General features: G+C 42.7%; 2 protein-coding genes across 4 annotated transcripts in view; one reads left to right on the forward strand and one right to left on the reverse strand.

Annotated features, from left to right (window-relative positions):
• The window catches only part of zbtb8b (zinc finger and BTB domain containing 8B), a 317,365-nt gene that overhangs the window by 201,312 nt on the left and 94,143 nt on the right, over positions 1-21,910 (reverse strand). The window lies entirely within an intron of this gene.
• On the forward strand, positions 10,106-21,400 carry ndufs5 (NADH:ubiquinone oxidoreductase subunit S5). Of its 2 annotated transcripts, none has more exons than XM_059954457.1 (3): positions 10,106-10,212; positions 17,481-17,728; positions 20,763-21,400. In XM_059954457.1, the coding sequence occupies exons 2-3, from the start codon at positions 17,513-17,515 to the stop codon at positions 20,865-20,867; spliced, it is 321 nt and encodes a 106-aa protein (XP_059810440.1). In that variant the 5' UTR covers positions 10,106-10,212; positions 17,481-17,512; the 3' UTR covers positions 20,868-21,400. The 2 variants fall into 2 exon arrangements, with proteins under 2 accessions (XP_059810440.1, XP_059810441.1); XM_059954458.1 differs by lacking the exon at positions 10,106-10,212 and adding an exon at positions 10,239-10,379.

Raw genomic sequence — 21,910 nt, forward strand, 5'->3', positions numbered from 1 at the left:
AATGGTCACAGTGAGAAGAGAGCATGTCCTGGGTAGTGGGGTGGGGGGGTCCTTGATGATGGAAGCCGCTTTTCTGAGGCACCTCTCCTAGAAGACGTCCTGGGTACTACGGAGGCTAGTAACCATAATTGAGCTGACTAACTTTATAGCTCTCCACAGTAGCCCCCACCCCCACCTCCCCCCAATACCAGACCGTGATCTATGAAATCTCTATCAAAACTCAGCAAACTATTCATTTAGTCATCTTACCACTCTTCACGTTCCTTTGCAAGTATTTCTCTTTCATTATTCACACAAAGAAATCAGAGTCTGCCTCTGCCTTGATTACAGTCTTTTAATTTCAGTCGCTGTCAGAGCAATTGGCACGTAGATGTGTAACGACAGGACCCCCTAGTGGCCAGAACATATTTTGCAGGTGCCTTCATATGCACTTCATCAAGATTTCAAAGGCAGACACAGTGAAATGAGACCCAGTGTGAATCGAGAAGAAAACATTATTTCACAAGAGTGAGTGAAAATTAGTAAAAGCCGTAAACAAATTATGTATGTTTCCCTTATAATTCTCTCTACAGTAAGCCATGCAACTTGTCCCTTTCTGACTTGTTTGGATGCAAACCTTTTTTAAAGTTTGTTTCTAAATTAAAAAAAAGCCCCCTGCAAATTTAGTCTCAGTGGCTACTTTAGTAAGTAACTTCTGTACCTAATAAAGTGGCCACTGAGTGCATGTTGGTGGTCTTCTGCTGTAGCCCATCCGCTTCAAGGTTCAACGTGCTGTGCGTTCACAGAGATGCTTTCCTGCACGCCGCTGTTGCAATTCACGGTTATTTGAGTTACTGTCGCCTTCGTGTCATCTTGAACCAGCTTGGCCATTCTCCTCTAACCTCTCTCATTAACAAGGTGTTTTTGCCCATAGAACTGCCGCTCACTGGATTTTGTTTGTTAGTTTTCCATACTCTTCTCTGTAAACTCTAGAGACTATTGTGCATAAAAATCCCAGGGGATCAGCAGTTTCTGAGATACTCAATCCACCCCATCTGGCACCAACAATTATTCCACAGTCAAAGTCACTTAGGTCTCAGTTCTCCCCCTTTCTGATGTTTGGTCTGAACAACAACTGCACCTCTTGATCTTGTCTGCATGCTTTTATGCATTGAGTTGTTGCTACATGATTGGCTGATTAGATATTTGCATTAACACGCAGGTGTAAAGTACTGAGTGTAGATTCCAATGCATGGTGAAGGGTAAATTTCATAGTTCTCTACTTTGTCCTTAAACCAGACTATACTTCTGCTCCTTTTTCATTGTTAACTTTGGTTCCAGGAAACAGAGGCGCCATGTTCCTTATATCTACTCAGCCAATCACATTGATTGCTTCTCCAAGTGTATCCTCCCTGATTTGGGGCAGATTTTGAATCGGGGCAGCCTGCACATAACGAACACTAAGCTAAACTGAACGTGCCCAGACTATTTCAATTTTATGTTTTATATTCTGTGTTTCCTCACTTTTTCATGCCGTTTGCGTGATTTTTTGGGGGATGGATGGGAGGGTTGATGTTTTGCTTTGAATGGGTTCCATGGGTTTATTTGTTTCTTGGCTGTCTGTGGTGAAGACGAGTCTCAGGGTTATAATAAATGTACTTCGAATCATTTGAGTCCTCCATTGCATTCTTGAGCGAATAGAATTAGCCGCCGGAGAAGCGGTGCAAATATTTATTTGCTATCCTGAGAAAAGTTTAAACGTTGTTTAAGAACTTTGATCATCTGAGGCAATGAATTTGAGATTGTAAACTGTGACAGCCCCAGCACTAGCACATGATGCCCTGACACATATCACTCACCGCTACAGCTTGCCGATTTTTCAAACCTGAGCAATTCCACTTTATTTTAAGGCAAGCCTCCTAAATATTATTTTCCCTCCTGATAGGAAAATGTGAGCTCAGGACCCTTTGATCTTGGCTGAGATTATGTAACCTACGGAGAATCATGAATATGCACCCAATTCCTATCACTGTTTCTGCCCAAACTTTATGGCTTAAAATAAAAGCCGCAGCTGATCCCACATCGTGAAAGATTTGCACGGTTATCCTGCGTTTGGTTTGGCATCATCCAGTCCTAGCACAGATTTCACTATTACATTTCTACATACTGGCTAAAACTATTTATTTTGACCACATTATCAACTTGGAAACTTAACACCCAAACAGCACAACTCACCCAGTGCTCAGTCGCTCAAACTTAATTTCTTTTCTCAGAATACAATTAGTATCCATAACGTGGCCCCTGACAATGAGGCATTCATTGCCTATTTGTTGACCTCCTTCCTGTGATTATTGACTACTGGCCGTTACAGGAAATAATTTAACTATCATATATTTTGGATTGCAGCAAGATTTTGGAAATCGTTTTGTCATTTTTAGATTCATCAAAATGAGAAATTAAAGGGCTATTCAACATAATGCGTCAGAATAAGACTTAACAGTTCAAATTGCAAGCATTTGGTTGGGTTTTATAAATAACAGTAGAATTAGAATCAGGTTCATTATCACTGGCATATGAGGTGAAATTTGTTAACTTAGCAGCAGCAGTTCTATACATAATCTAGCAGAGAGAGAAAAAGTAATAAATAAAATAAAACATAATAATAAACAAACAAGTAAATCAATTACGTATGTTGAATAGATTTTTAAAAATGTGCAAAAACAGAAATACTGTATATTAAAAAGAGTGAGGTATTGTCCAAAGCTTCAATGTCCTTGTAGGAATTGAATGGCAGAGAGGAAAAAGCTGTTCCTGAATCGCTGAGTGTGATTCTAATGAGATTCTAATGAAAAATGCCATTACAATAAGATCACTCCCACAATGACCACTTTAATTCAGAATTTCAATAGATCAAAAATCTGGCTCCATTTTCTGGCTGGCTGCCCTTGATCTTTGAAGGGGGGGGGGGGAAAGAATCACAGAAACATTCGTAGGATCACATCATCAGTAAAGAATGCTAAATGGAAACAATATGTAAGCAGTGACCTGTTGAGGATGAAGTCTGTTTGTGACACCTCGCCGCAGGGGGAAAGAATGCAGCCTTCCAATCGGCAGTGAGGATTTGTTAATCCACAACTCTTCATAGATGGTTCTTACAGGTTTCCAGTTTCAAATAGAAATATGACATTCTGCCTGAGGGTGGGGGGGGTTGATGAAGGAGAAATAGCTTTTTTAAAAAAGATAATTGAAAATAACTCTAAGCATTCAGTGAGGCCTTCTGAAATCTGGAGCCCCTGTGCCTCCATTCCCATGGCAGTGACTATCTCTCACTCTTGCTACTTTACCTCAGAATCAGGTTTAGTATCACCAGTGACACCTCTCTGTCCCTTGTTCATGAGAGAGAGAAGGGTTGGGGTTAGAGAGAGAGAGCGGGAGACTGGAGCAAGTCGAACTGTCAGGTAAACAATAGTTTTTGCAGACTGCAGATCATGGTTTCCCTTCGGAGACTTTGCTGTTGTTTGGTGCGTGGTGGGCACTGACGCTTGCTGTCAAATGACAATAGAGAACAGACAACTGGTGCAGGAGTAGGCTATTCGGCCCTTCAAGCCAGCACCACCATTCAATATGATCATGGCTGATCATCCACAATCAGTATCCCATTCCTGCCTTCTCCCCATATCCCTTGACTCCGCTGTCCTTGGTGGGGGGGATGGGAGGAGGTTGATGCTTTGTTGCTGCCTGTGCAGGGGGGATGAGGGGGAGATCAGTGTTATTCTCGCATTCATTCTTTTGGGGCTCTGTTTTTTTGTGGATGTCTGTGAAGAGTAAGAGTTTCAGGTTGTATACTGTACAGTGTATACATTCTCTGATAATAAATGGAACCGTATGTCGTGAAATCTGTTAAATTTGCAGCAGCAGTACAAAGCAATACAATAACAGAGAGAAAAATGTGAAGCAACAATCAGTATATATGTATAGAATAGTTATATTAAATAAGTGCAGAAAAATAGGAAATAAAGTAGTGAGGTAGTGTTGATTGATTCAATGTCCATTCAGAAATTGGTTGGAGGAGGAGGAGGAGAAGCTCTTCCTGTATCATCAACTGTGTGTTTTCAGGCTTCCTGATGGTAACAATGAGATGAGAATCTAAAGTAAAACATTCAATTCTGAATAAAATGTCTGCACTGCACCTTCCAAGTATTTAGCCAGTCGCCCACAACACTTCCCCTTTACAGACTCCTCTGTGCTCCTTTATCTTCTTCCCAATGTTTCTGTGTCTTACCTTCTGCGTCATAAACAGAAAATTGCACAGAAATGCAGTTTCACCACTTTTAAAGTCTATTGTTTGTTAGCTCTTACTGTGTAATTTGGACCTGGAGTTTGGTTCCCATCCTTCCCCGATATTTAGGAGCCGATTGCTGCCCTTTGTGGATGGCAAAACCACAACTCTAATGGAAGACAGTCCCAATTTGTAACATTCAGATATCCCCTTGGTCTCCCTCTTTGGCCAGCTACACTGCAACTTCTCTCTTCATTCTCTCTACCACAGTTAGGAATTTAAAACAATAACCCTAGATGTGTTTAATCCAGTGGTCGAACTCCAGCAAATTTCCATGATCAGCTCTCCTTCCGGTTCAAAGTTCCAAGTAAGTTTATTATCAAAGTACATAGATATCAGCATATACAGCGCTGAGATTCATTTGCTTGCGGTAGACTCAGTAAACCCAAGAACCGTAATACGAATCGATGAAAGACCATACCCAACAGGGCGCATGAATGACCAATGTTGAAAGGACAACAAATTATGGAAATATAAAAGAAAGTTAAAAGATATAATAATAAATATTGAGAACATGAGATGGGGAGTCCTTGAAAGTGAGTCCATTGGTTGTGAGTGATAGAATCAGAATCAGGTTTAATATTGCTGGCATATGTTGTGAAATTTGTTGTCTTTGCAGCAGCAGTACAATGCAATACGTAATAATAGAAAAAATATGAACTACACTGAGTATATATATTAAATAGTTAAATGAGTAGTGCAAAAATAGAAATTAACAAAAAGCAAGATAGTGTTTATGGGTTCCATATCCATTCTGGAATTGGATGGCAGAGGGGAAGAAGCTGTTCCTGAATCGTTGAGTGTGTGTCTTCAGACCCCTGTACCTCCTTCCTGATGGTAGCAATAAGAACAGAGCTTGTCCTGGGAGATGGGGGCCCTTAATGATGGATACCACCTCTTTGAGACATCGCTCCTTGAAGATGTCCTGGATATTACGGAGGCTAGTGCCCATGATGGAGCTGACTAAGTTTACAGCTCTCTGCAGCTTGTCTGAATCCTGTACAAGTAGGCCCTCCCCCCACCCCATACCAGATGGTGATACAACCAGGTAGAATGCTCTCCATGGTACACGTAAAAATTTGCGAGTGTCTTTGGTGACATTCCAAATCTTCTCTAACTCCTAATGAAATTTAGCTGCTTCCATGCCTTCTTTGTAGCTACATCGATACGTTGGGACCAGGATAGATTCTCAGAGATTTTGACACCCAATAACTTGAAATTGCTCACCCTTTCCACTTCCGATCTCTTTATGAAGACTTTTGTGTGTTCCCTCGTCTTACCCTTTCTGAAGTCCACCATCAGTTCTTTGGTCCTAATGACACTGAGAGCAAGGTTCTTACTGTGACACCACTCAACTAGCTGATATATCTTACTCCTGTATGCTCTCTCATCACCATCTGAAATTCTACCAAGAGAATTGACAATATATCCACTGGTTTTGAAGAAGTATGGAAATACTTTTTGTAGCACTGTGTCCAAGTCCCTGTGGCTTCGCTCTCGGTGATCTTCCGTTCCAGATCCTCTCATTGCACCTGTGGAAGAGGATCTTCTTCCTTTATCCAAGTTCAGGAGATATCAAGCCTTCTCTGAAGTCCCATAAAACCTGGTTGTGGCCCATAAAATCGCCACAACCCTGGCTCAACACAGGATTCTTTGCAAAGTTCCAGAAATGAGGATGCACCTTTCCATTCTAGGAACTTTGAAATACTCTGATACGACAATCCATCCTGCAATAAGTAGGCTCCGTTAGTCTCGACAGACCATGGATTTTCACCTTGGAAAGTTTCCAGGGCGCAAGCCTGTGCAAGGTTTTTTAATGGAAGACTGGCAGTTGCCCAAGCTGCAAATCTCCCCTTTCCATGCCACCAATGTTGTCCAAGGGAAGGGCATTAGGACCCATACAACTTGGCACCAGTGTCATCACAGAACAATGTGTGGTTAAGTGCCTTGCTCAAGGACACACACGCAGCCTCAACCAAGGCTCGAACTAGCGACCTTCAGATCACTAGACCAATGGCTTAACCACTTGGCCACACGCCAACACATTGCAATAAACACGTTGTACAAATGAGGAATCAATGGCGTTGTTAAAGCATGCTCTGGAGTTCGGGCAATATAGCAAATATTAACATCAGCAACCAATTTTTTTAGACCTGAATGTGGATTGTAGATGAAATTTAAAATGCAGCTCTGGACCACAGTTCCCTGGAGCTGCAGACACCAGTTAACTGAAAACTAGACATTCATTTTGGGTGTCTCGAGTGTGGGTGCAAAGAAGGAGGTGTGAAAGTTATTTGTAATTCAAAGGAAGCATTGTAGATACATTGTAAATATTGTGTTGTCCTGCTACTACCTTTGATCTTTAGCAGATAAAATTGTCATGTAATATTAGGTCAAACAGGCCTCTTCTCTAAGAGTGTCCCATTTCATTGAATAAAACAAGTCTGTATCCACCAGCTTCAGTGTCTCCCTGGTGACTTCCTTCATGTTACAACAGCATCTTCATCCCTGAGGTCTGACATGGTCAGAAACCTCGAAGCAGGTGGTCATGGTGGAACATACAGTGCCTTGGGAAGACCAGATTGAGGAGGCATTTGAAAGTAAGAAAGCATGGGTTTAGATTCTTTTTTATAATAAAATTATTACAATTCAAATTACAATTTAATTAATATATGTGTTTGATTATGAATATAAGGTACTGCAATTGCAAGTGTGATTTAAATATAATGTATTTGGTACTATTCTACCTCTTTTTTGATTCATAATATATATCCTCATGTACTCTGTATTCTTCTATGTGAAAATTAATAAAATATATTGAAAAAGAAAAAAAGAAAGAAAGAAGGCCAAATACCAGAAGGTGGAAGAGCAGTCCCAGAGACAGGAGCGGAGGGCACAATGTGAGCCTATAGTCGTGGGGTGTGGAGGTTTTGCTGCCTGCTTGCAGTGCAGAACCTACTCTCTCCTTGGCATTACAGGGCTGCAAAGGAAGGAGCCGTCAGTACCGTCAGAGGATCCAGGTGGGTACTGATCAAGAAGTGAGACCCGTGGACCAGTGCTGCTGGGAGAAAAGTCAGGGCTTGATCAACCCTGGATGGTAGCTGATATTGAAAGACCCAAAACATGCGACGACCCCAGGTCACGTCACCGATGACAAACAAAAGAGAAAATCTGCAGACGCTGGAAATCCAGGCAACACACACACAAATTGCTGGAGGAACTCAGCAGGCCAGGCAGCATCTATAGAAAGGAGTAAACAGTCGACACTTCGGGCCGAGGCTGTTCACTCTTTTCCATGTATGCTGCCTGGCCTGCTGAGTTCCTCCAGCAATTTGTGTGTGTGTGTGTGTGTGTGTGTGTTGCTGCGTCACCGATGACGCGTCCCAGCACACCCCTGGATGCATCTCAGCATCAGAAAGAAAAGGCAAATCAGACAAAAAGTTATTTCTCTGATTAACAAGAGGAAGCTCGCTAACATTTTAAATGTAATACAACAAGTGGAGGAACAGGCTGTAATGTTCATGTTCTTCACCAGTGTTTCATTTTTATGAAACTACATCAATCAAAATGCAGATGCTGTGAACAGAATGTGATCAGAGCAACATTACAGTGAGCTCCTGGTTTTATGATCACAGCATGAAAAGTTCTGAATTAAACAGTAGAACTGGTCAAGCCAAAATTAAATGAGCAACATGTTTACCAATTTGCTGTGTCCGTATTTTTTTGCTGTTCCTTAGACCTGGATGGCAGCCTTAAGCATTGACAACTGGTAATCGACAAAATCTCAGCAAATCCTCAGCAGGTGGAAGGAACACATCTGTTTGGAGCTGAAGTTGGTGGACGTCCAAGCTCTCCAGCTGCAATGCATCAATGTTTCCAAAGGATTTTACAATCATGTTGGCAAAGCACTTGATTCAATGGAGCTGATGTTCAAAAAGCACCAGAAAGAAAGGGTCTTTTAAGAGACTCTTGGATAGGAACATGGAGCTTAGAAAAACTAGGTAAAACCCTAGGTAATTTCTAAAGTAAGTACATGTTCGGCACAGTATTATGGGCCAAAGGGCCTGTTGTGCTGTAGGTTTTCTATCAACAGATTTAATTTTTTTGCCTTCCCTCTTTTTCTGTTCCCCACCTCTTCTCACCTGCCTATCGCTTCCCCCCAGCTCCCCTCTTCCTTCCCTTTCTCCTCTAGTCACTTTCCTCTCCTTTCAGATTCCACCTTCTCCAGCCCTTTTACCTTCCCCACCCACCTGTCTTTATCTGTCACCTTCTAGCTAGCCTCTTTCCCCTCACCCCACCCCCCACCTTTTTATTCCAGTGTCTTTTCCTTTCCACTTCAGTCCTGAAGAAGGGTCTGAGTCCCCCCAGCATTTTGTTTGTGTTGCGACAGATTAAGTTCACAGAACTGTTGTGCAGCTTGAGGCTTCGTAGCGTGTGAGACCTGAGTTCTATCCTGTCTGTGTGGAGTTTTCACAATCCCCCGTGGCTATTGATCTCTCTGAGACTCTTGTTTCCTTCCATATCCCAATGGTTTGCACGTCGGTAAGTTCATAGCCACTTTAAATTGTCCCGAGTGCTCAGACCATAACACATAGGAGCAGAATTAGGCCATTCGGCCCATCAAGTCTGCTCCACCATTCCATCATGGCGGATCTATTATCCCTCTGAACCCCATTCTCCTGCTTTCTACCTCTAACCTTTGACATTCTTACGAGTCAAGAACCCTATCATCTCCACCTTAAATATACGCAGACTTGGCCTCCACAGCCATCCGTGACAAAGAGTTACACTCAGAAATTCCTCCTAATCTTTGTTCCGAAGGGATGTCCTTTTGTTCTGAGACGGTGTCCTCTGGTCCTGGAGGTGTAGAAGACTAATAGAATCTGGATGGGGCTGATGGGAATGTAGTTGGAATATAAACAAGGGTGAACGTAGGATTCCATAACCACAAGAAACTCTGCAGACATTGGAAATCCAAAGTAACACACACTCAAAATGCTGGAGGAACTCAGCAGGTCAGGCAGCATCCATGGAAAAGAGTAGAGTGTCAACGTTTTGGGCTGACACCCTTCAGCCAGTTCTGATGAAGGGTCTCGGCCCGAAACGTCGACTGTTTATTCACTTCCATAGATGTTGCCTGACCTGTTGAGTTCCTCCAGCATCTTGTGCGTGTTGCTTAAATATGTCAGGAGCTGGCCCTACAGATTACAGGTATGTTGTTTAAAAATTAATTCACCGCAAATACATTAATGGAAGTGCATTTGATTCATTCTAGCTTTGACACAATGGGGCAAATGTCCTCCAGTTTTCTGACATGCTGTGACCTGGCAGAATTAGGAGGATTGTGTTCCCAGTACACACACCCTCATGATTTAATCCCTCACTGTGCAGATTCTGCCCTGTGCTGGAGCTGGTGTCACAAATTAGGCGTCTTTATCCGTTAATATCAATGGAAATAGTGGTTTATGATCCACGATGGACACGCACCCAGCCAACACAACCATATCAGAACTCAACTCAACTTCAGTATTTTCTGTCCGGGATAGCCAAATTTTATCTGAATATTATAGCCAAGGATTAAGGTGTGGGAGAGGCGACACAAATTGGAATTTCATTTCCTGAAATTTAGATTAAAGGTTGATTTGACTGACTTTTTCAAAAACGTGGTAGAGTTAGAGCCAGCCGTCTAAAATTAGAAGCAGCCCCAACAACGTCAGCGATCGTTGGCAGTACGAACGAGTACCGTCTGGGTATCGCACCTGCAGATGCGGGCCGACACGCTAGGGGGCGGCAGAGCCGGAGCTGTAACGGCGGATGGTGAAGGACGTAAACTGGGCGCCGGGGCCCATTTTGCGACCGGACGGAAAGTGAGGCGGGGATCGAAGGTGCTGAAGGTGAGAGGGGCAGTTCTGGGCCTTTGGGCGCCGGCTCTTTTTCTGGGCGACAGCTGGGGTCTTCTGTGTCTGAGGTTCGGGACGGGGCAGGGATAAGGACCGATCGGTTCGGCGGGACTCAAATGAGGCCGGGACGGGGCAGGACAGGCTCAGTGTAGGATGAGGAGGTAGGTCACCGGCGGATAAGGCCAGGCACCGTGAGGAGGATGGAGGGACAGAGTGAGCGGAAAAGTTGGAGGAGGGCGAGGGGTGAAGAGGAATATGGAGGGGGAGGGAGAGAAGAAGGAAAGTATGTGGGGAGGCAGCAGGGAGCAAAAGTTCAATGTAACCTAGAAAGAAAGCCAGTGAGATGGTATCTGGGCTCAGTTAAGCGATTTGGGATATATAGAGCCGTAGTGCTTCAAGTGGTATGTGCAGGTCTGTTTCTCACTTTGGGTAGGGGATGAGTAGTGCAGAGGTGAAGGATTCACCATTGTGTTGAATGGTTAAATAGTTGTAAGGTACTGAATGACCTTCCTCTGCGTGTTATATTGTCTTGTGATGATTTCTGAATGTGGGGGGAAAAATCAAGTAATAGCACACCATTTATTTTCAACAGTAATTATAATTGTGCCACTACCAAACAGTGCAATGGCCTAATGCACTTTATACTTCAAAAGGGAATGGAATACTGTATGTCTAGGAAATACAGACTATGTAATTGAAGTGCAAACATGAGGAAATCTGCAGATGTTGGAAATTCAAACAACAGACACAAAATGCTGGTGGAATACAGCAGGCCAGGCAGCATCTATAAGGTGAAGCACTGTCGACGTTTCGGGCCGAGACCCTTCGTCAGGACAAGGGGTCTCGGCCTGAAACGTCGACAGTGCTTCTCCTTATAGATGCTACCTGGCCTGCTGTGTTCCACCAGCATTTTGTGTGTGTTATGTAATTGAAGCAACAGGTAATTGGTAAAACTGAAATTGGGTATGGATGGCTGGAGTCATACTTCGTGTGAAGGAAGATAGTTGTCTAGTTGCAAGGAAAAGTTTGTGAACCCTTTGCAATTACCTGATTTTCTGCATTAATTGCTCATAATATGTGGTCTGATCTTCATCTAAGTCACAAAAATAGACAAACACAATCTGCCTTGACTAATAACACCCAAGCAATTATACTGTTCATGTCTTTATTCAGTGCATTATTTAATCATTTACAGTGCAGCTGGAAAAAGTATGTGAACCCTTGTATTTAATAACTGGTAGAACCTCCTTTAGCAGCAATAATGTCCAACAAACGTTTCCTGTAGCTGTTGATCAGATTTGCACAATGGTGAGGAGGAATTTTAAACCATTCTTCCATACAAAGCTGTTTCAGTTCATCAATATTTCTGGGATGCCTTGCATGAACAGCCCTCTTCAGGTCATGCCACAGCATCGCAATTGGGTTAAGTTCTGGACTCTGACTTGTCCATTCCAAAGTACAATTTTTCTTCTTTTTAAATCATTCTGTTGTTGATTTACTCTTGTATTTTAGATCATTGTCTTGTTGCATCTTTCAACTTCCATTAAGCTTCAGGTAACAGACTGTTACCCTGATATTCTCCTGAAAAATGTCTTACAATTTTGAATTCATTGTTCCCTCAGTAATTGCAAACTGTCCAGGAACTGAGACAGCAGAGCAGCCCCAAACCATGATGCTCCTTCCACCATGCTTCACTGTTGGGATGAGGATTTGGTGTTGGTGTACAGTGCCCTTTTTCCTCCAAACATAGTGGTGTGCATTTCTGCCAGAAAGTTCAACTTTTGTCTCATCTGTCCACAGAACGCTGTCACAGAATTGTTGTAGAATATCCAGGTGGTCTTTTGGAAACTTCAGAAGTACAGCAATTTTTTTTGGAGAGCAGTGGTTTCCTCTGTGGTGTCCTTCCATGAACACCATTCTTGTTCAATATTTTTCCTAAAGTGGACAAATGAGCAGAGTCTTTAGCAAGTTCAACAGATTTCTGCAAGGATGGATTGAAAATTGGCTGACTGACAGGAAACAAAGAGTAGTGATTAACCAGTCCCTTTCAGAATGGCAGGCTGTGACCAGTGGGGTACCACAAGGTTCGGTGCTGGGACCGCAGCTGTTTACAATATACATTAATGATTTAGATGAAGGGATTAAAAGTAACATTAGCAAATTTGCTGATGACACAAAGCTGAGTGGCAGTGTGAAATGTCAGGAGGATATTATGAGAATGCAGGGTGACTTGGACAGGTTGGGTGAGTGGGCAAATGTATGGCAGATGCAGTTTAATGTGGATAAATGTGAGGTTATCCAGTTTGGTGGCAAGAACAGGAAGGCAGATTACTATCTAAATGGAGTCAAGTTAGGAAAAGGGGAAGTACAATGAGATCTAGGTGTTCTTGTACATCAGTCAATGAAAGCAAGCATGCAGATACAGCAGGCAGTGAAGAAAACTAATGGCCTGCTGGCTTTTATAACAAGAGGAATTGAGTTTTGGAGTAAAGAGGTCCTTCTGCAGCTGTACAGGGTTCTGGTGAGACCACACCTGGAGTATTGTGTGCAGTTTTGGTCTCCAAATTTGAGGAAGGACATTCTTGTTATTAAGGGAATGCAGCGTAGGTTCACAAGGTTAAATCCCGGAATGGCAGGACTGTCATATGTTGGAAGATTGGAGCGACTGGAATTTAGAAGGATGAGAGGGGATCTGATTGAAACATAAGATTATTAAGGGATTGGACACACTGGAGGCAGGAAGCATGTTCCTGCTGATGGGTGAGTCCAGAACTAGAGGCCACAGTTTAAGAATAAGGGGTAGGCCATTTAGAACAGAGATGCGGAAAAACATTTTCACCCAGAGAGTAGTGGATATGTGGAATGCTGTGCCCCAGAAGGCAGTGGAGGCCAAGTCTCTGGATGCATTCAAGAGAGAGTTAGATTGAGCTCATAGATAGCGGGGTCAAGGGATATGGGGAGAGGGCAGGAACGGGGTACTGATTGTATATGATCAGCCATGATCACAGTGAATAGCGTTGCTGGCTAGAAGGGCTGAATGGCCTACTCCTGCACCTACTGTCTGTCGTCTTTTGCTGTTACCCTTGGGTTCATTTTCACCTCCTTCAGCATTGCACATTGTGCTCTTGGTGTGATCTTTGCAGGTCACCCGTCCCTAGGAAGAATAACAACAGTACTGAACTTTCTCCATTTGTAGACAATTTCACTTGCTGTGGACTGATGAACAATCAGGACTTTAGAAATGCTTTTGTAGCCTTTTGTAGCTTTGTGCATCTCTACAATTCTTCTTCGAAGGTCCTCTGAAAATTGTTTTGATCGAGACATGGTGCACATAAACAGATGCTTCGTGAGAAGACCGGGCTCTGTCAGGAGCCTGACTTTGTGTTTTTTATAGGGCAGGATACCTCTACAACCCACACCTCCAGCCTCATTTAATTGATTGGAACGTCTGATTTTAAATAGCTTTTGTAGAAGGCGTTCACATACTTTATTGAACCTAGATTGTTATTGTTTGTTATTAGTTTAGGCAGATTGTGTTTATCTATTATTGTGACCTAGATGAAGATCAGACTACATTTTATGAGTAATTAATGCAGGAAACCAGGTAATTGCAAAGGATTCACAAACTTTCTTGCAACTGTAGTTGTTGGAGTTTGATCATCCCAGTCCCACAACATAACCTATTCCCTTGGGTTTTATCCTTGGGCCCAGAAATCATTAGCTGTTTCGTCAATAATTTTCTTTCTATCATAAGATCAGAAGTGGGGTTGAGTTTAGTTCCATTTGTGCTAGTCCAGATTGGATGCAATAAAACTTCCTGTCGCTGCCTGTGAGGAGTTAGTACGTTCTCCCCGTGACTGCGGGTTTCCTCCCACAGTCCAAAGACGTACCGGTTGGGAGATCAATTGATCATTGTAAATTGTCCCGTGATAAGGCAAGGTTTAAATTGGGAGATTGGGTGACATGGCTAAAAATACCCATTCCGCATTGTTATATCAATAAATAAATAACTCAGACAATATCAAGGCATCAACTGGATGCAGTCAGACTTGAACAGTATCAAGGCATCAGCTGTTAAGTATCAAGTAACATCCATGTCCTGAAAGTGCCAGACAATGTGTATTTCCATCTACTCTATTTCCCCTCGCTGAGTGCCACAACATCTGACCAGATCAAATTTGACGGCCACACAAAAACCCCTGGCTACAGGTACAAGTCAGAGACTTGATATCCTGTTGATTTCTCACCTCATGACGTTCCAAATCGTATAAGAATGATCTGAAGGAATTTCTTTCCACTTCCATGGATGAGTACAGTACCAGCAAGCACTCAGGAAGGTGATTAGCATCCAGGACAAAGCAGACTGCTTGAATGTGACTCTACTCATCACCTGAAACATTCATTTGTTGCATCTCCAGTGCACAGTGGCTGCAGTGTGTGCTGCCTACAACATGCACTGTAGCTGATAGACTACTCCAATACTACCTTCTGCACCTGCAAGTTTTACCAGAAAAAGGGATAACGGCAGTAGACACGTAGGAACATTACTGCCTGCACAGTTCCTTCCAAGTTATGCACCATCCTGATTTAGAAATGTGTCGGCTGTCCTTCAATCCAGCAGCACCGTGGGAATATCTTCACCAGAGATTCAAGAAGGCAGCTCACCGCCACTTTCTAAAAAGCAGTTTGAGTCCTGGAGTACAACAACATCAAAGCAGGCTCTTCAGCCCATCTGGTTAACTCTGGCCTGCCTGGTCTATCAACCCATACCATAGCCCTCCATGACTTTCTCTTCCTGTACATATCCAAACTTCTCTTAAATGTTGCAGTTGAACTCGCCTCTACCACTTTTATTGGCAGCTTCTTCCACACACATGACACCCTCTGAGTGAAGAAGTCCCCCCCTCCCCGATTTGCCTTAAATATTTCACCTTTCACACTAAACCTATGGTATCTAGTTCTAATCTCACCCAACCTGAAGGGAAAAACCTGCAAACATTCATTCTGTATGTACCTGTCTTAATTTTGTAAACCTCTATAAGATCTCCTTTTATTGTTTTTCAAGTGCTAACCTATTCAACCTTTCCAACAACTCGGGACCTGAAGTGCTAGCAATACCCTTGTAAATTTTCTTTGGACTCCTTCAGATATTTTTATATCTTTCCTGTAAGTAGCTGATCACAATACTCCAAATTTAGCCTCACCAGTATCTTACACAACTTCAACTCCTATACTCAGTGCCCTTACTAGTGAATGTCAATATGCCATCTCTCTTTATGACCTTGTCTATCTGTGATATCCTGTCTACTTTTTGGGGTAAGTAATAATGATAGCTTTGCCAGCAATGCTTGGAACCTAAGCAATTGAACCATGAAAAATCATGGATAACAGTCTGCATATGCATGAATGCAGTAACACCCCACTGACCCGAGAAGTCTGCATACGTGTGAATGCAATAAGCACTCCATTGACCTGAGGCTACATCTGCACTGAGCTGGTGAATTTTGAAAATGCTGGTGTCATGAAAAATCAATAGGCGTCCGGACCAGGCGTTTCTGAAAATACCTCCGTCCACATTAAAATGGGTAACACACAAAATGCTGGTGGAACCTGATGAAGGGTCTCAGCCCAAAACGTCGACTGTACTTCTTCCTATAGATGCTGCCTGGCCTGCTGCGTTCCACCAGCATTTTGTGTGTGTTGCTTGAATTTCCAGCAACAGTAGATTTCCTCGTGTTTGCGACATTAAAACAGGTATTTGGGTGAATCTCCTCCTGGGGACACGCACAGGACACAGCTACAGAAAACAAGCAAAGAAGAAATAGTATACTATTTCCGTTTCCTCCTGTTAGTTCAAGAAAACAATCAAATGCCGCGCTGCCTCCACCATCTGTTCTGGCCCATCATGACAGCGTTTTTAAAAAATGCCGGTTACCCCGTACACACTACACCGCCCAGCCGGCATTTTCAGATTTACACACTCTGGAGAGCGTTTTAGAAAAGCTCCATTTTTGGGGAGGAAAGCGCCATTTCAGTGTGGACGGAGGGTCAAAACGAAGAGAAAAAGCTTCGGTTATGGATTTATCCAGTCTAGTGTGAATGTAGCCTGAGATGTCTGCGTACGCATGAATGCAATAAACATTCCATTGACCTGAGAATGCATGAGTGCAGCTCAGAGATGATGGTGATTAACACTCATTTTGGGTGTGTTGGTGTGAAGATCTAGGTATTTGAAACTTATACACAACTCAAAAGAAGCATTTTGAATGCAACTCTAGGAATTATCCTGTTGTTACTTTGGTTCTTTAACATATAAAAATGTGATATAATCATCGGTCCGGTAGCCTCTACCAGGAATGTCTGCATAAAAATGGCTGCTGAATAAAGCCTTCTAAATCAGTGACTACAGTGTTTCTCTGGTGTCTTTGAATACATATTTTAGAAGGAATGTTACCAAAAAGGAATAGTTATTTAGGGCTGCTTTTTCACAAGTGATTGAAAGTGGCATTGCATGTAAACAAGGCTAGTGAATGATAGGTTCCAAAGAGAGCCATCTAAATATAAATATGAAACCCACCAACAAAACCTCATCCAACTCCCCTTTGAATGTTTGCAGCCGATCAATGCAGGCTGGCAACTTAAGTAAAGGTTGTCTCCACAGCAGAAACAAACTTTTCTATTATCTAGTCTTCCTTGTTGTGTATATTTTGCATACCTTGTTCACTTGTAAGACCCAAGTAAATTGGTCCCAGAAACTAAATTTTCTGGAGACTCGGATATCCAATGTCAGCTGGTGGTGTAGTGGCATCAGCATCGGACTTCAAGACAAATGGTCTCGAGTTTGAATCTGGCCGGCTTTCCACCTGTGCTGGGTTGAGTGTCAAGCTGGCAACTCGGCTTGGTTTTAAAAAAACAGTCAAATGCTATGGAAACGCAAAAATGCCATCCATTGTGCTGCAAGATGTGGAAAGGAACAACAACAGCAGCTATCTAAGGTGTGGTGGTTAGTTTGAGTCCTTGTTTTAAAGTAGCAAAACTCCTCTGAAGAGGACACAGTGAATTGGTTCAGACCTGCCCACGGACTTATTCAGAGACAGGGTAGTATTTTTGTGTTATTTTGCCATGAATATTTCTACTGTGAGAATCACTCAAGCATAAAGCACAGCATTCCTTTTCCTATCTAGTATCTTAAGCATACTTTACGCTGTCAAGAATGTTTGTTGCTTCAAAACATATGACGCTATTCTGTTTCCATCACATAGCTCCTGGCTGAACTCTTCCCAGTCTCACAGCCATGCCATTAATTGACCTCCAGGGAAAGCTGGGCATCAACATTGACAAGTGGATGCTAATCCAAAGTGGTGCACAGCCCCACAATCGGCCATCCCGTTGTCACGTGTTTGAGAAGGAGTGGATTGAATGTGCTCATGGAATCGGGAAAATCAGAGCCATGAAAGAGTGTAAACTGGAAATGGAAGATTTCTATGAATGTATAAACCGAACTAAGTTGGTGAGTTGGCAGGTGTAAAAATAATGTGCCGTATTGTCACAAATGCTAATAAGAAGTATAGCTATGGTATTTCCTTGCAATCCCTCTGTAAAGTTATCTTTTCATCTTTGAATTGAATGTTTAGAATCAGAATCAGGTTTAATATCACTAGCATATGTTATTAAATTTGTTGTTTTGTGGCTGCAATACATAAAAGACTAAAATACTATTTTAAAAAATGGGATCATAGAAAACTACAGCACAGAAATAGGCCCTTTGGCCCATCTAGTCTGCAAAACCATTTAAACAGCCTACATCCATCGACCATAGTCCTCCATATCCCTCCCATTCACGTACCTATCCAAACTTCTCTTAAATGTTGAAATCAAAATCGTATCCACCAATTGTGCTGGCAGCTTGATTTACACTCTCATCACCCTCTGAGTGAAGAGGTTTCTCCTCACGTTTCCCTTAAACACTTTACCTTTTACTCATAGCCCATTACCTCTAGTTGTAGTCCCACCCAACCTCAGTGGAAAAAGCCTGCTTTCATTTACCCTATCTATACCCCCCCCCCCCATAAATTTGTAAACTTCTATCAAATCTCCCCTCAATTTTCTACATTCCAGGAAATAAAAGTTCTAACCTATTCAATCTTTCCTTATAACTCAGGTCCTTCAGTGCCAACAACATCCTTGTAAATTTTCTCTGTACTCTTTCAATCTTATTTACATCTTTCCTGTAGGTAGGTGACCAAAACTGCACACAATACTCCAAATTAGGCCTCACCAACACCGTGTACCACTTCAACATAACATTTCACTTTTTGTACTCAATACTTTGATCTGAAGGCCAATGTGCTAAAAGCTTTCTTTACATCCCTATTTACTGGTGGTGCCACTTTCAAAGAATTATACAAATACAGATGCAAAAAATCCATTTAAAATCTCCTCCACCTCTTCTGGTTCCACACATAGATTGCCATTTTGATCTTCCAGAGACCTATTTTGTCCCATGCAATCCATTTGCTCTTAATATAATATCCGACTAGGAGTTGAGGATGCCATCGTCTACCTGCTGAACCGTGTCTACGCCCACCTGGACAAGTCGACGAGCACTGTGAGGGTCATGTTTTTTGACTTCTCCAGTGCGTTCAACACCATCCGCCCTGCTCTGCTGGGTGAGAAGCTGACAGTGATGCAGGTGGATGCTTCCCTGGTGTCATGGATTATTGATTACCTGGCTGACAGACCACAGTACATGTGCTTGCAACACTGTGTGTCAGAAAGAGTGGTCAGCAGCACTGGGGCTCCACAGGAGTCTGTCCTGTCTCCCTTTCTCTTCACCATTCACACCTCAGACTTAAACTACAACACAGAGTCTTGCCATCTTCAGAAGTTTTCTGATGACTCTGCCATAGTTGGATGCATCAGCAAGGGAGATGAGGCTGAGTACAGGGCTACGGTGGGAAACTTTGTCACGTGGTGCGAGCAGAATCATCTGCAGCTTAATGTGAAAAAAACTAAGGAGCTGGTGGTGGACCTGAGGAGGGCTAAGGCACTGGTGACCCCTGTTTCCATCCAAGGGGTCAGTGTGGACATGGTGGAGGATTACAAATACCTGGGGAGATGAATGGACAATAAACTGGACTGGTCAAAGAACACTGAGACCGTCTCTATTTCCTGAGGAGAATGAGGTCTTTTAACATCTGCCGGACGATGCTGAGGATGTTCTACAAGTCTGTGGTGGCCAGTGCTATCATGTTTGCTGTTGTGTGCTGGGGCAGCAGGCTGAGGGTAGCAGACACCAACAGAATCAACAAACTCATTCGTAAGGCCAGTAATGTTGTGGGGGTGGAACTGGACTCTCTGATGGTGGTGTCTGAAAAGAGGATGCTGTCCAAGTTGCATGCCATCTTGGACAATGACTCCCATCCGCTCCATAATGTACTGGTTAGACACAGGAGTACATTCAGCCAGAGACTCATTCCACTGAGATGTAACACTAAGCGGCATAGGAAGTCATTCCTACCTGTGGCCATCAAACCTTACAACTCCTCCCTCGGAGTGACAGACACCCTGAGCCAATAGGCTGGTCCAGAACTTATTTTTTCCACTTGGCATGATTAACATTATTTAATTACTTAAGGTTTTATATTGCTATATTTCTTCATTATTCTTGGTGGTGCGGCTGTAACGAAACCCAATTTCCCTCGGGATCAATAAAGTATGTCTGACTGTCAACTATATCTGTAAAATCCCTTAGGATTCTCTTTCACCTTGTCTGCTAGAGCAACCTCGTGCCTTCTTTTAGCTCTTCTGATTTCTTTTTGAAGTGTTCTCTTAAGTTTCTTACATTCCTCAAGTACCTCATTTGTTCCTACCTGCCCATACCTGCTACACACCTTTATTTTCCTTAACTAGGCCTTCAATATCTCTCGAAAACCAAAGTTCCCTAAACTTGTTTCCTTGCCTTTTCTTCTGATAGGCACATCAAAGCTTTGTACTCTCAAAATTTTACTTTGAAGCCTTCCCATTTACTAAGTGCATTCTATATACCGATTAAAGAAACTTTCCTGAACACATCTGACAAACTATCCCATCTAGTCCTTTTACAGAGCAAACACGAGGAAATCTGCAGATGCTGGAAATTCAAACAACACACACAAAATGCTGGTGGAACGCAGCAGGCCAGGCAGCATCTATAAGGAGAAGCACTGTCGACGTTTCGGGCCGAGACCCTTCGTCAGTCCTTTTACAGTCAGAGTGTAGAGAGGGTAGAGCAGTGGGTCAAGCATACATCCTTGAAGTGCTCCAATGTTGATTGTCAGTTGGGGGGGGGGGGGGGGGAGGTTATTTCTGATCTGCGCTGTTAGTAGTTGAATGGTGCAATTACTTGAGGGGTGAATGTCATTCCAACTTTACTGTGCCGGGTTTTCAATTAAACAGCCAAAATGCTAAATATACTCTTGACGGTTTATAAGTGTCTATAAATGACCAGATCGCCACAGTCTCAAATGTTCTGCTGACATGGTACTTTGTTTCCATGCTCACAGGAAAAAAGGCTGAACACCATCAGAGCACAAAGAGAAAAGCTGATAAAGGAAGACAAGTACGCTCCTCCAGACTACCACACCGGCAAAGGTGACCAACGTCCATAAGTGTTGTCCTTGTCTTCATTACCCATACAGGAGCAAGCATCAGATGATCCTCTCAACAGTCTAAAAACTGGAACATTACAGTTAGCTTGTGCTGAAGGTTATCATGGGACAATGCACAGCTTCTGTGTCCGGTTTAGTTGGGTTGTTTTGGGATGGCTATTTGTGGGCAATGATTGTGCAACTTGTCTATAAAGATTATTAAATCTAATTACGATATTGATTGTTAGCTTTGTTTGTCATCTGTGATGAGAGATTCTATGATTCCAGTCTTTTTACTGTCACCTTTGGCTCAGCTGATAGCTTGCCCACAGTCTTGCCTTCGACTTCCGGTTCAGAAACCGTGCACAAGAATCTGGACTGATGACTGACCTTCTGAAGAAATACTGCACTATCAGAGATCTGTTCTCTGCCCTCTGCTCTCTCCCAAGAGAGTAAGGTTCTCTTGCCAATAATTCAAGGAAGAATCCCTGGTTATCCATCTGACCTGCCCAATACTTATTTGTAAACATTAATAAAACATATTGAGGACATTATTACCTTTTTGTGAATGTTTGCTATGCATAATTATGTGTTTCCTGTGCCTCATTAACTGAAAATTCATTGAGATTCTTTGAAAGAGATGTTAAAAGTGTGTTATAATTTACCCCCCTTTTTGTACTTGCTGTTATAGTCTTGGCGAAAGACAACAACTCTATACGTCTGTTTGACCTCAATCTGAGAATGAACCAGATCACTTGGAAACTTCCGTCCATCATATCTGCAGTGTAACGGTAAAATAGAAAGGGTGAAGATTTTCAAAGGCATGCAGTACACAGAATAGGGTAGTATTTGCAGCACAAATAGAGGTTGGCAGGTACGACAGTGTGGACATTAGAGTTGTGGCTGAAAGAAGATCATAGCTGGAAGCTTAACATCCAAGGAATCATTGTATCGAAAGGACAGGCAGGTAGGCAGAGGGGGTGGGGCAGCACATTGAACTTTGATCTTTCAAGAATCACTAGATTCTGGAATGGTTCCGAAGGATTGGATAATTGCAAATGTCA

This window comes from Hypanus sabinus, chromosome 30 (genome assembly GCF_030144855.1).
Source record: "Hypanus sabinus isolate sHypSab1 chromosome 30, sHypSab1.hap1, whole genome shotgun sequence".
NCBI classification, from domain to species: domain Eukaryota; kingdom Metazoa; phylum Chordata; class Chondrichthyes; order Myliobatiformes; family Dasyatidae; genus Hypanus; species Hypanus sabinus.